Consider the following 13697-nt stretch of genomic DNA (forward strand, 5'->3'; position numbering starts at 1 on the left):
ACAAATTGGCCGACTGGATAACATACACCTATACGTCTGGCTAGGCACCTGTGACCTAACGAACTACGACGGGAAATTCATTTCACTCTCAACAGAAGAGAACACAATACAGCAAATAACCGATACATTTCAAGAAATAATAGAACTTTTGAAACCATATCCTGCCTGTAAAATTACCTTCTTAGAAATTCCTCCATATTCAATACTTGATTTCAACGCATATAAAAAGCACGACAACCTGTCAACCTTCAAACACCAAGAGGAACAACTAATTAAAAAAGTAGAAGAACTAAACAGCAGCATTCGTTACATAAATTCATTTTTAGACACCTTCTCTCCAAATTTTGCAATAGACATCAGCCATCATCATCAAGAAAAAACTTCAAAATCCAAAAAAATTAACCATCAGCGATAAGTACTTTTTTGATTTATACAGGGACGGAATACATCCAAAGCAGACCTTGTCGAAAGTTTGGCTTAGAAAATTGGCAAATCAGGTACAAAAACAGTGCTGGGGCTGATATTATAGCCAACGGGCGGTGGGAATATCCACGACGTGCTCCCCGACTCAGCCTCTGCATCCCAACTCAACCAGCAGAGCCTTCCAACGGTGGGAATATCCACGACGTGTTGGCTCTACTGGCCGTCTGCCACCATTATACCAATCTATTCTATAACTTGCAAACTTGCGTCTCATCTACCTGCTTTACATAATCAACCTATTATATATCTCCCTCTAGCATATAATCATCGCCTAACCAACATATACTCGCCTGGCTATATATATAACATCTGCGTAACCGCCTCATACTTGCTTGTATAATATTACCCGATTTGCATCAACCATCACTGGATCATTATAATTATCTTCGTCATACAATCATTGATTAAGGAAACATTCTATTGCACACCACCCTCACCTTTGTATTTGGATCATACTGACAGTCAATGATGGCTGCATCAAATGTCCCAACAAGACGAATTACTCGTATGAACTCTAGCAACAACCTACAAATCACAAATCCGATATACAAAGACTACATTCTAGACAAAAATAAAGCCATTCACAGGAAAAATGATGCATGCTCAAAATCGCACATTGAATCTACTTTGAAACCTGGCAACAATTTGGTATTGATCCCGGATTCCTACCTCTGGAGCCCCCTCTGGTCAATATACAAATTGCTACAGAAGCACAACTAAAAAACAGGTAGACTTGTCAAAAACAAGAAGACTTATAAAATGACTGAAATTGGTTTTTTATGCTGACTGGATTGCATGGTTTACCTATGAAGAATTTCAACATTATTATCATTTCATGGTATCTTAAACTTTTTAAACAATAAGTCACTAATTAGAAGTATTATGTGAAATACAGAAACAAAAACAACCTGCTGTCATGCAGTCACTAAAATAAGAAATTGTGGAAATATTAGAAATGGAACTCAATAAATCACCTCTAGGTGCAAATAGTAAATAAAGAGTTAGTATTGAAAAATAAGATTCTAGAAACTCAGACTTGACGATGGAAATGCCCAGTACAAGTCCATACAACAACAAAATATACCAAAACTTTCAAATGGTGTTACAAATGATGATTGGAATTAACTGAGGGCATAATTAAAACTTGATTTGAATGAACGATTTCTACTCTATTCATTTCACACCTCCAGGGCTATTTCCGAAGTCTTCGAATCTTTTCTAAAATTAGCAGTATTTGTGGGTTCATTTTAAATATAATTGAGAATGGAAATGGGGAATATGTCAAAGAGACAACAACCCGACCAAAGAGCAGACAACAGCCGAAGGCCACCAATGGGTCTTCAATGCAGCGAGAAAATCCTGCACCCGGAGGTGGTCTTCAGCTGGCCCCTAAATAAAATTGTGTGCTAGTTCAGTGAAAATGGACGTCACACTAAACTCCAAAACATATAAATGAACTAAAATTAAAAAACATACAATACTAACAAAGGCCAGAGGCTCCTGACTTGGGACAGGCGCAAAAATGCGGCGGGGTTAAACATGTTTTGTGAGATCTCAACCCTCCCCCAATACCTCTAGTCAATGTAGAAAAAAAGAAACACATAGCAATACGCACAGTAACACTCAGTTTAAAAGAAGTATGCATCTCAGACGTGGTTTGTTTGAACTTGACCATAGGTCATGAGTCAGGTGTTTGTTGTAATGTTATATCCTCAGTTACTGATAATATACGGTCAACTTAATTTCCGGAATAGATTGTCTAATTGGAGTACATTTCCATTTGACAGCGGTCATCTAACATTGACCTTATTTGCTTCGTTCATTGACCAACGTTAAGTTTTTGCGATTTTGTACTAGCAAAGACATATAATTGTATTTTTTTATTACTTGAATTTGATAATACAATAATCAATGTGAAATTTATGGTTTATGTTTTTTTTACTCAAGTAAAAGGTCAGTCTAGAAAAGCGCTTCGGTGGTTCTAACTCTCTAAGTACGAAGGTTCTAACTCTCACATTGTTGTCAATATAATGGAATTCTATGCGACTGTCATACAAGTGAGATGATTAGCTAGCTAAAAAACCAGGTTTAATCCACCATTTTCTACACTTTATAACACTAAATAACTCAAAATTTGGTGACTGTGTTGAACGCATTTATCCCATCGAACTTGAGATAAAGGATACAACAGATACAGTTAAGTCTGCCTCATATCTTGACTTACATTTCGAAATTGACAATGAGGGCCGGTTAAAAACAAAACTTTCCGACAAAAGGGATGATTTCAGCTTCCCAATTGTGAACTTTCCATTTTATGTAGCAACATTCGAGCAGCACCTGCATACGGAGTACATATCTCCCAGGTGATACGATATTCCAGGGCTTGTATTTCCTATCATTATTACCTTGATAATAATTTCCTATCATTATTTCCTTGAGAAGGTTGCTTCTCACAAGGAAGCTATTAAACCAAGAGATCCAAGTGGTGAAGTTGAAGTCATCGCTTCGTAAATTTTACGGACGCCATAACGAGTTGGTTGATTGTTATGGAATATCCGTTTCACAGATGATAGCGGATATGCTCTTATTGTCGTAACTACAATCCCATCCCCTTTTCCCGAATGTGACCTACCGAATTAGACTTATTACCGGGTTTGTATTAACATGAGCAACACGACGGGTGCCACATGTGGAGCAGGATCTGCTAACCCTCCCGGACACCTTAGATCACCCCAGCTTTGGTGGGGTAAGTGTTGCTCAGTCTTTAGTTTTCTATGTTGTGTGTTGTGTACTGTTGTTTGTCTTTTGGTCTTTTTCTTTTTTAGCCATGGCGTTGTCAGTTTATTTTTGACTTATGAGTTTGAATGTTCCTTTGGTATCTTTCGCCTCTCTTTTTACATAAGGAAATGCCTGTACCAAGTCAGGAATATGACAGTTGTTTTCCATTCGTTTGATGTGTTTGTGCTTTTGAATTTGCCATTTGATAAAACACTTTCCATTTTGAAATTTCCTTGGAGTTCGGTATTTTTGTTATTTTACTTTTTATATTTTTATTTTCGAACGCAACACATGTATAAAGTATTGTACTTTTATATTCGAACGCACCAAATTTATAAAGTGTTATATTTTTATTTTCGAACGCACCAAATTTGTAAAGTGTTATATTTTTATTTTCGAACGCAACAAATTTTATAAAGTGTTATTGTCATTTCATATCAAATAGTTGAACATAATGGTTCTGAAGTTATGTTCTGATGGAGCTTAATCCGTACTGACTGCATGACCAATAGACTATTTTCGTATTACCGACTTTTGACTCCGGAGTTTGTATTTTTTCGACAGGTTACCTTCTCTCTGGTTGGACATCATGGTAATTTGTCAACCAAGAGCAACATAAAGAAGGAAAATCAAGCTTTTAATTTTTTTGGAGGAAATAAACTGTTTTATGTTTTCATTATACGACAAAATAATCGGAAAACAGAAAACTTTCCCCTCAAATTGCACGGATTATGTGTTTGATTTTTCTTCTTTTGGTTGCTCTTACTTGACCGAGTACCAGGATGTCTATAACCACAGAAAAGGTAACCTGTCGAAAATTATATAATCCGGAGTCATAAGTCGGTATTAAATATGAAAATAGTCGATTGTAATATGAGTTTAAGTTAAATAATCTATTATTATCATGCCCATGCTGTTGATGTGGTCGTAGTTGTAGTGGTTGTTGTTTTAAAGGGTCCGAGCAATATTAGTCCATTCATGATTTTATCTGGATCATGCTGTTAATGATCTATATTCAGTTTGACCTTATCTATTGACTTAATTCCTGTGACATCTCACGGTTAACATTATCTTACACGTTTTCATGTGTAGACCTTGATTCTTTTACATCATGGGGTGTATCTACTTCCTTATTGTTGTAGGATTAGTAATTGTTTCTGGTAAGTATTGTTTTAAATCTGATTGAAATTCTGACCTATATTAACCCGCGTGCCCGTGTATACATAGCTCATATGAGGATAACAAAATCAGAGATATATTGGTATCTTGATTAGATTGGTTATAGCTTCAACATGAAATACATTTTGAAATTAAACGTAAATAAATATGGTAATAATGGCAGCTGTATAGCAACTGTTTCAACTTTGATGTGTCTGAGCTTTTGATTTTGCCATTTGATGAAGGATTTTTTGTTTTGAATTTTCCATGGCTTTTGGTATTTTTGTTATTTTACTTTTTACTTGTATGCAGTGGTTTGTAAATTGTATCGACATAATTAGATATCGTAAAGATCGTATTGTGATGACTCGATTTGTGGCACTGATTCATAATTCTTTTGTACAATGTTTAAGGTTTCAAGGATATGGAATAAATTGCACTACTTGTATAAAGAAAAAAGTAAAATAACAAAAATACCGAACGCCAAGGAAAATTAAAAACGGAAAGTTCCTAATCAAATGGCAAAATTAAAAGATCAAACACATCAAACGAATGGTAAACAAGTGTCATATTCTTGACTTGGTACAGGCATTTCCTATGTAGAAAACGGTGGAATTATAGCTAGCTAAACCTCTCTCTTGTATGACAGAAATAAGATATTCAAACTGCAAGGATGCGATTACTAATAAGTCATTAATGTAATAATGGTGAAGATTATATATCTCAATAAAAATATTACATACACATAAGTTCATAGTGCAATTTATGAAATCCGAGAGACAATAACATTGTGGTTATAACCCTGTCAGTGTCAAGCAAATCTTTAAAATTGGCAAGAACACTTTAAAAAAGGTTATATTTCCAACGAGGACACTATCCAACATTAAAGACAGGACAATATGATGGATGACAACCACTAAACATCATGATGAGGGCTTGGAAGAAGCACATACATGATATGGAAGGGTTAGTCATATTCACGTTAACATGACTTTGTAATGCTTGTGAGGAATGCACTTTAGGATATTTGAAAACTTTTTAAAGACTTGCAATTATTCGTATTCATCATTATTATTTTATTTATCAATAATTCTTATATGATTTGCATATCTACAAATACTTGAATTGGATTGGTCCATTGAAAGTTTTTCCCTTGGTTTACACTTCGATAAACCCTGGTATAGAAATTACTTTCACTGTGATCTATTCATGCGCTATCCACATGCATGTGATCCAGTGGTTATAAGCAAATTGAGATTGAAAAACAAATCAAATATTTGTTTAAGCATAGAAAAAAGAAAATATAAATCAATTGCTTTAAAAAAGCAATTGTAAACGGTCTTTCCCCCCTTCTGAAACATGATTGATTGATATGTGTGTGTGTGTGTGTGTGTTTGTTTGTTTGTTTGTTTCTTTCTTTCTTTAAAGGGTCCATATTAGTGTGTTGGTTAAGTTTCTATATTTAGTTTGGAAAGTTTTTATTCTATTTTAGGTCCCGCGCGCGTCTTTGTCTCGCGCCAGATTGTGGCGTCACGTGACGAAGCTTTATAATAGCGAAAACTTAGTATTTTTATTTCTTTTTAGGTGGAGACGTTGGACAGATAACATGTATAGCGACGGAATACACACAATGTATTTCTTTTGTCATTGTAGGTAATTGACGTTTCGATCACAGTTCACGAGCAGTGCATGCTTTGGATTTAATTGATCCTGTGTAACTTTAAAACACGTTTATCGATTATTTTCATACAATGTACATTTTTCAGCAGCAGTTTGTAACACAGATTTGTATTTCAATCTAGGAGCGGACATTTTATTGTAGGATTTCACTGAGATTTACGGAACTAGCAAGCGATTTTTACGGCATTGCAATTTCTTTTCTCTAGGAAAATTCTTGAGAGATATCTGCACCACGTTGTTTTATGAAGATGTAATGCATGTATACCCTGCTGACTGCAAATTTTATGGGTCAATTGGACATGTAGTTTCCCAGAACATCTGATAACAAGCATGTGGATTTTTTTTTTTTCAGAAGAGATGTAAATACAATATTACACACATGAGACGAAAACATGCATACAATGAATGAATGATTGATTGGTTGGTTGGTTGGTTGGTTTATTGATTGATTGATTAATTAATTAATTAATTGGTTGGTTGGTTGGTTGATTGATTTGTTGATTAAACACGTGGGATAGGGTCTCTTGAAACAAGCGAAAAAAGAAACAAAGGAAATCTTGGACCCCGTATTAAACACATGAGACGGAAACATGCACACAATGAATGAATGAATGAATGATTGCTTGGTTGGTTGGTTGGTTGGTTTATTTATTTATTTATTGGTTAGTTGGTTGATTGATTGATTAATTAAACACGTGGGATAGGTTTCTTGAAACAAGCGAAAAAGAAACAAAGGAGATCTTGGACCCCGTATTAAACACATAAGACGGAAACATGCATACAATGAATGAATGAATGAATGATTGGTTGGTTGGTTGGTTGGTTGGTTGGTTGGTTGTTTGGTTAATAAACTTAACATGTGGGATATGGTGGTCTCTTGAAATAAGCGAAAAAAAAACAAATGAGATCTTGGACCCCATATTAAACACAGGAGACGGAAACATGTATGCATGCAATGAATGAATGATTGATTGAATGGTTGGTTGGTTGGTTGGTTGGTTGGTTGATCGATTGGTTGGTTGGTTGCTTGATTGATTGATTGATTGATCAATTAATTAGACACGTGGGATATGGTCTCTTTAAACAATCGAAATAGAAACAAATAAGATCTTGGTCCCCATATTAAACACATGAGACAGAAACATGCATGCAATGATTGACTGACTGATTGATTGATTGATTGATTGATTGATTGATTGATTGATTGATTGATTGGTTTTTTGGTTGGTTGGTTGGTTAACACAGAGAACGGATCCACTTTGATCATGCAAAGACGGAATAGAAAGCCTAAATACTATATCTAAACACATGGGATTTATCTTTTGAGAGATCACTTAACAAGTAGTAAGGTTAAAGGTCAATGTCAACCTACAAAAGCACTAAACCACACATAAAACTATTTAAATAGTGCCAAAAACACACAATTTGCCTTTTTTACATGACCTTGACCTTTGACCTTGACCTATATTTTCAAGTTATGGTCCAATGATCACAAATCAAAAGACCCTAGGTCTTTACAACTTACGGTTCATGAGATTCATATGCATATTGAAAAGTAAAATATTCAAGGGGAAATAACTCCTATAAGAAGTCACTGGATCGCTTCGGTTAAAATTATTTAAAGTTGCGACATGTGGCAAGGAACATTTAGAAAAAAAACATTTGCCGCTAACTCTTATAGTTTATGAAGAGTAGCGATAACAATGGTTTTTGTAATTGGGGAGATAACTCCTATAAGGTAAATAGTACACTTTGGTGCCCCTAATACAAGATAGCTTTTATTAACCCGATACTTGGTACTAAAGATCATTTTGATATGTTGCGTACTTTTTTTGACTTTTGACTTTGAAATCGGACGAGGAAAAAGAATAATAATAATAATAAACAAACGAAATACAGTAAGGTCTTTCCATTAAGAAAGGAAAGACCTTAATAATGCATTCAAGCCTGGAAATGTATGAAATCAAATAAAATAAAATTACGCGAAATATCATGAATGATCTTACGGCAAACGTGCCGTGATACGAATGCAAACTCTCGATCTAATAACTTGTTCGCTTCTAATTCGGAAAATATCTCATTTAAAGATCGTTTTTGAGGTATTTGTCATTTCTTTTTAGATTCTATTGCATTAATATAATCGCACATTTATTGATTTCAGAAAGTCAATATGTCGGCTAACTTGTAGTTACGACATGTCTATTGTGCATTTGATGGTAAATAGAAACCAATGAATACAAAATGTTAATTGAAAGTTGCGAATGTTCTGCTAAGAATTATAAGGATTAAACACATTTTTTCTAGAGGGATTGATGTGTAAACTGGGTCGCTTACTCACAAACTTTCCATAAAAGTCCATCGGACTTTTATTCAGTTTTTGAGTTAATCGTGCCAGTTTACACATCCATTACTTCTAGAAAAAATGTGATTAATCCTATATTATCATACTTATTTCATTCTTTTTACATTGAACATGACGCTGTATTCGAAACTTCCCGTTGATTAATGTGTAAATTTCCATTTTTTCCATTGATAATATACAATATATATATATTTATATATATGATTCGTCTAAATATCAACCCAACAATGTTAAAACTGTAAATTTGCGGAAGCAAATTTTTTGTTCTTCCCTGGCCGGGATTCATGCTACTGAGATATCGTGGCACCAAATCGCCTTGCACTATGCCCGACGCGCTAGATCACTCGACCATCTAGGCTCAGACGTACTTATTTATATATATGTATACATTTTGTTTTTGTTTGTATACATTTTGTTTTTGTTTGTATACATTTTGTTTTTGTTTGTAGGTGAGAAACACTGTCATAAACAATGTCTATCCGACACAGAATGTGATCACGGACATTACTGTAGAGTTGACTTGGAAGGATGTCACTCGGAATGTATGTCTTCAAGGAATGATCTCCCGCCACCCGTTATAGGTATTAGACATATCAATACACTACTTTAGAATTGACAATGGAAACGGGGAATGTGTCAAAGAGACAACAACCCGACTAAAAAGCAGAAAACAGCATATGGCCAGCAAGGGGTCTTCAACGCAGCCAGAAAATTCCGCACTGGAGGCGAACTTCAGCTGGCCCCTAAGCAACAATGTATTCTATTTCAGCGAAATGGACACTAGACAAAACTCCCACACATATAAATGAATTAAATTAAAGCATAAATCAAATCATTTAAAAACCGTCAGTGATTTTTCTACCTATCATTTATTCCACAACTTTAATTAACATTCATGCACTGTGTCGATCTAATGAGCAAAACCCTTTTCAACTAGTTTGTAATGATGTTGTTATGTTACTAAACTGTCTAAGGTTAGGGGTAGGTTGAACGTCCGCAAACAATCCTTAAAATTCTGTATGTGTCTGTTCCAAGTAGTTACATACCATCTGCCCAAGCCGATATAGGAGTAATTTAGATGTTTTGGCCAGTGAGTGACAGATGTCATTAATAACAGCATGAAACTAACTAGAGGCTCTCAAGAGCCCGTGTCGCTCACCTGTATCTACCGTGGTTTTGGAAAAGAGAAGATAACAAAAATAAAAGAAAAATTATGAAAAATTGACGTTAAAGGTCAATAACTCCTGAAAGGTTCAATTGACTATTTTGATTATGTTGACTTATTTGTAGATATTACTTTGCTGAACATTTCTGCTGTTGACAGTTAATCTCTATCTATTATAATATTCAAGATAATAACCAAAAACTACAAAATTTCCTTAAAATTACCAATTCAGGGGCAGCAACCCAACAACGGGTTGTCTGATGCGTCTGAAAATTTCAGGGCAGATATATATGGTGACCTGATGAACAGATGTCAGATTTGCTCTAAATGCTTTAGTTTCAGAGATATAAGCCAAAAACTGCAGTTTGCCCCCATGTTCTTTTTTTAGCCATGGCGGCCATCTTGGTTTATGAGCGGGGTCAAAGGATACATTTTTAAAACTTGATACACTAAGAATGATTTAGGCCAAATTTTGTTTAATTTGGCCCAATAGTTTCAGAGGAGAAGATTTTTTGTAAAAGTTAAAGGACGACGACAACGGGTCTTATGCTAAAAAATAACATGGAATATGCTTCTTGTCTTAGAGAAGGCTTTGCTTTATGAGAATATATTAAAAAGAATTAAGCCTTTAGGGATACATAATTAGAACTCATTTGAACAACGAATGTTTGTTGTAATATCATGGCCAAACTTGACAATTAGGTTTTTGATAATCTCATCAATAAACTATCACAGATCTAAGATGTCCAATTTTTCAATTTAACATTGTATTGCTAACTGTTTCGTCATGTTGCTGGTTTGAAACTTTTATGTGACTTTAAAGTTGTGTGCTGGAGGATACAGTATTGCAGGATATTCATACCTTGTCGAAGCTCTTTGTAGCAATCTGTTTATTATTGATTGGGTTATATTTGATAACGAAATAAAGATCAGCATACTACTTATATTAATCAGTTCGACGTTCAGGATGAATCAGAAGTCACAGTAGTTTTCTCCGTGAAGTTCGAGTCGTATATTATAGTGAAACATCTTTATGTTTAAAAGGAATTTCTGTGTCTGGTCTCAACATTTTGAACAGTTTTGCTTTTTTTGTGATGTGCTGGTTTGTTTCGAAAACTTGATACTCTATGGAAATGATTTTAGATGTGTTGTTATTTTGATCCTGAAATTCCCTTGGTTGTATTTTATTATTTTTAATTTGTTTTAACTATAACTTTTTTTTAGAAATAACTAAGACGCTAAAAAAATGATAAACATCAATCATTGCAGGAAAGCGAAATACTGGATGTAGTCAGGTGCCAATGTTCTGTCCACAACCTTGTATGGTGAACAGAGGAGGATGCACGGTGTGTGATTGTACTGGTGGCATGTTTTCTACCGGACAAAATTCACCTTTTCATGCAACAAATTTGGGAAAACCAGTTCAGCTGAGTCAGATGGGTCCAATGTCTGGTCAGGGAAATAGTGTTAATCAAATGGGCCAAATGTCAGCTCAAAGTAATTCGGTTAATACAGGGCCAGGCTCTGGTAGTCTAAATGGACCCAATACTCCTAATTTTAATCCAAGTAATCCTAGTGGAAGTCTTCCTAATGGTTTTAATGGACCAAATACGGGACCTATTCAAAATGGAGGTGCAGGTGGAATAACACTAAACCAAATTTTAAAGTCTACTCTTCCACGTAAGTAACTGTTCACATTTTGTCTTTGATAAGAATTGTTAAAGATTAATTTTGATGTAAATTCAACCAACATTAAACTATTTGAGATTTAGATCCACAAGTCACTGGAGTATGAAATATTCGTTAAGCAATGCTGGAAGTTCAAATTAGAAACCATATGAAAATTCAACCAGCATCAAAACATTTGAGATTTAGATCCACAAGTGACTGGAGTATGAAATATTCGTTAAGCAATGCTAGAAGTTCAAATTAGAAACCAAATCCAATCACAACTGAGACGTTTGTTTTCTAAAATTATATTGTTTTGAAAATGTAGCAATGACTATGCGCGCTGATGAAATCCTGCAAAATATCTGTTCAAAATACACCCTTTTTCAACTTACAGACATAGTGTCCCGTCGTGAATTCTAGTCCCCCACCATTTTGCAGAACTAACTAATTTGATCTATAGTTATTTGTCGACGGTCTTTCAAAATATTAAATACTGACCGGAAGGCAAACAAATTTAAATGTTACACTATATAGTGATTCTTTAATATCAGTATTTAATGTGTGTACTAAACAACTGTTTTCTAATGTTTACACTACAAATATAAAAGACCTTCGTCGAGTTTGACTAAACAGAACAAATTTGAAAACCAACTTAAAACAGTGGTAAAATTTATCTGAATTCAATAGTTATATTTAATTTTATAAAACTATTTCTTTTTTCTGTTATTTCTAGCATCATCTGGATCACGAACGTCGACGCTAGCGCCAACTACTATCAAAACCACGTGTGCCCCTGTCAGATGTATTGCGCCATGCAATAAAGGAGTAACGATTTCGAGTGACGGATGTCCAACGTGCTTATGTTAATGAATAAAAGTATCAACGTTTTTAACTCCCATTTCATTCCTCTTGTTATTACTAACATGAGCAACACGACGTGTGCCACATGTGGAGCAGAACATGCTTACACTTCCGGAGCACCTGAGACAATCCCCAGTTTTTTGTGGGGTTCGTGTTGCTTGGTCTTTATTTTTCTATGTTGTATTTTGTGTGCTATTGTTTGTCTTTTTCTTTTTTAGCCATGGCGTCGTCAGTTTATTTTCGATTTATGAGTTTATATGTCCCTCTGGTATCTTTCGCCCCTCTTTTATTAGTGTCCTTTAAAGACAACATACTCGACAATATTTATTATCATCACCTTAACTAAGGTTTCAACTCCATAAGGCTAAGCTGACCTTTGATGGCTTTGGCTATTATTTTTATATACGTTTTACAATTGGTCCTATATAGAATGTAACCAACATCAAAACAATTCGGAAGTAAAAATGGTGGCTTTCTCTAGTAACGGACCGGTAGAACGTGGAATCTTACTCGTTAAAATATTTGTCAACGTCCAATGAAAACTATCGGTCTTCCACTGTTTCTGTTTCGGTCCCTGACCTTCAAATAGTCGGCTTTGAGAGTGCTCCTAATGAAGGTAAATCCCAAAAAGCGCTTTCGACCGAAATGGCATTGAATGTTTTATTGTTTTAGTAAGCGCATAGATTAATTAATGCAAACGCAGTTTATCAAAAACTAGTGTTTATATACATTGTATATTGCAAACTGGAAACTGATATGCAAAAGAATAATTTTTAGAATTATTTCCACTTATATTGTATCTACCCTTTAACCTTCCAGAAAACTTATCATCATGTGCGACCGTGTAAGGGCTTAACAGACTGTCAATGTCGCTAAAAACCACATAAATAGATTATGTGCGATCCATGAGAAAATGAATCATTCAAAAATAATTTCTAAAACACAATATATAATCTAAAGCAGAATTTAAGCTTCTCTCAGACAAATAATTTATTCCTCATTGTATTGTTGTGCCATGGTAAAGTTTGTTTACTTGTTTGTTTGTTTTTATGTGAATGAGATTGTAACACAATGTTGACAGCTGTACCCCTATTTTTGACATTTATGCCTATTATGTCTGTTTGTTTTGGTCACACATCGTTGTCAATATAATGGAATTTTATGCGACTGTCATACAAGTGAGAGGTTTGGCTAGCTATAAAACTAGGTTTAATCCACCATTTTCTGTTTAAGAAAATACCTGTACCAAGTCAGGAACATGACAGTTGTTGAGCTTTTGATTTTGCCATTTAATTGGGGACTTTCCATTTTGAATTTTCCTCGGTGTTCAGTATTTTTGTGATTTTACTTTTAACTTCAGTGATACCATTGTTAGCCCTAGGTAGAAATTATGTGTCACACAAGTTCTATCATTATACAAAGTTATCTTAAATGTATCAAGGCAAGCATTTAAATGTTTATTTTAAAGTTATTGACAAAAACATACAATTTTCATAATCATATTCTTAGTTTTTAAAAAACACTGTTCATAAATGACAC

General features: G+C 34.6%; 1 protein-coding gene across 1 annotated transcript; it reads left to right on the forward strand.

Annotated features, from left to right (window-relative positions):
• The first annotated feature begins 4372 nt into the window (after window positions 1-4372).
• LOC127732480 (uncharacterized) lies at window positions 4373-12164 on the forward strand. The gene is made up of 3 exons (XM_052241519.1): window positions 4373-4421; window positions 10896-11306; window positions 12031-12164. Exons 1-3 carry the CDS (start codon window positions 4373-4375, stop codon window positions 12162-12164), a joined length of 594 nt encoding a protein of 197 aa, XP_052097479.1.
• The last annotated feature ends 1533 nt before the right edge of the window (window positions 12165-13697 follow it).

This window comes from Mytilus californianus, unplaced genomic scaffold, assembly GCF_021869535.1.
Source record: "Mytilus californianus isolate M0D057914Y unplaced genomic scaffold, xbMytCali1.0.p SCAF_25, whole genome shotgun sequence".
Lineage (NCBI taxonomy): Eukaryota > Metazoa > Mollusca > Bivalvia > Mytilida > Mytilidae > Mytilus > Mytilus californianus.